This window comes from Otolemur garnettii, unplaced genomic scaffold (genome assembly GCF_000181295.1).
Source record: "Otolemur garnettii isolate 467f Iridium unplaced genomic scaffold, OtoGar3 scaffold00055, whole genome shotgun sequence".
NCBI lineage: Eukaryota > Metazoa > Chordata > Mammalia > Primates > Galagidae > Otolemur > Otolemur garnettii.
This window is the reverse complement of record NW_003852450.1, coordinates 3,385,342-3,386,745: the sequence shown is the minus strand read 5'-3', so window position 1 is coordinate 3,386,745 and position 1,404 is coordinate 3,385,342. Positions and strand designations below refer to the sequence as shown.

General features: G+C 49.9%; 1 protein-coding gene across 1 annotated transcript in view; it reads right to left on the bottom strand.

The window, feature by feature from the left end:
• Window positions 1-1,404, bottom strand: part of SLC41A1 (solute carrier family 41 member 1) — a 24,959-nt gene that overhangs the window by 7,347 nt on the left and 16,208 nt on the right. Inside the window, exon 9 of the mRNA XM_012806686.2 lies at window positions 215-349. Coding sequence (XP_012662140.1) covers window positions 215-349 — 135 coding nt within the window. The remainder of the gene's footprint in view (window positions 1-214; window positions 350-1,404) is intronic.

Sequence of the window (1,404 nt, the reverse complement as noted above, 5' to 3'; positions counted from 1 at the left end):
TAACTGTCTCTACCTCTCTGCCCAGTGGTCTCTAGCCCCCAGGGAGTCCCAAGAAAAGATACCCTTCCCGCCTCCACAATAGCTGGCACAGCTCAGCAGAGAAGGAGGCCCTGTGGATCTGGGCCACAGCTCTTTCTTAAGTGAGGTTCATTGATTGTGGGCACCCTCTCTCCAGGGCTGGAATGGGCTTGCAAGGCTGAGAATCTGCCATTACCAGGACTGAAGAAGGTGGTACAAGGACTGGGGCAGCGGCGAGGAGCTTGCTCAGTGTTCTCCCCTGGCATCCCATTCATGTGCAGGAAGGTGGAGATTCGGCTGGCCTGCACTGCCACCAGATTGCCCCCAACACCTGCAGGGACACATAGGGGCTCAGACATGGGGGTGCAGAGGGAAGGAAAGATCTTCTCATTCTTTGTCTTTTTATCTGCAGAAGCATTGTCCTCTGTCTTCTTTTAGGGCCTGTGTGGGCATCACCCATTCACCAGTCCCCAAGAGGACAGTGAGGCACTAAGGAGGAGAGAAAGACACCCTCACCTCTAGAGAGTCTTCCAGGTTCCTCAATCCTCCCTACTATGGAGATGTAGCAATTCCACGTGCCCCTGGCCTGACTGTGAGAGTGCTGGAAAGGACATAGGAAGGTCTGCAGACTCAGAGCCTGACTTTTCAATCAGTACAGAGTGTGCACCTGCTTTCCTACACAGCCATGGGGACAAAGCCCTACCTTGCCTCACCCTGCTCCAGTGCTCTGGGCAGACCCTACCACCCAATGTTCATGTGCTAGTTTCAGTAACAGTTTCAAGAGTCATGTTTGAGCTGCAAACTCTGGAATCCGGTACCTGTCCCAGAAATTGTGCTGATTACTCTGTTTGCCCTTAGACCCCCAACCTGGTCGTTGTCCTTGCTCTGAGCCCTGGGGGGCTTGCTGGCCACTTCCGCTTGGGTTTGTTCAGTGGGAGCCACCAACAGGTGATCAGAGGATGGGAAAACAGAGACATCAGGTATTTCTTTCCTGGTCTCTCTCTGATGACCATGTTTAGATGTAGCACAAGGTCCTTGCCAGATGCAGCTACCTGATCTTGAACTTCCCAGCCTGCAGAATGGTAAACTAAATAAGCTTTTCTTTATAAATTGCCCAGTTTTAAGTATGCTATTATAGTAACAAATAATGGACTAAGAAACTCCCCTTGACCCTTTAGGACCAGAAGTTTCCCACTGTTGCTAATCTCCAGGTGTCTCAATGTCCCTTCTTGGTCCTTTTACACTGCTCCCACCTCCATAAATAGTCCCTTCATTAAATTCTTCTTCTTCTTTTTTTTTTTTTTATTGAGATAGAGTCTCATTATGTCGCCCTCAGTAGAGTACTATGGTGTCACAGCTCACAGCAACCTCAAACTCTTGGGCTTA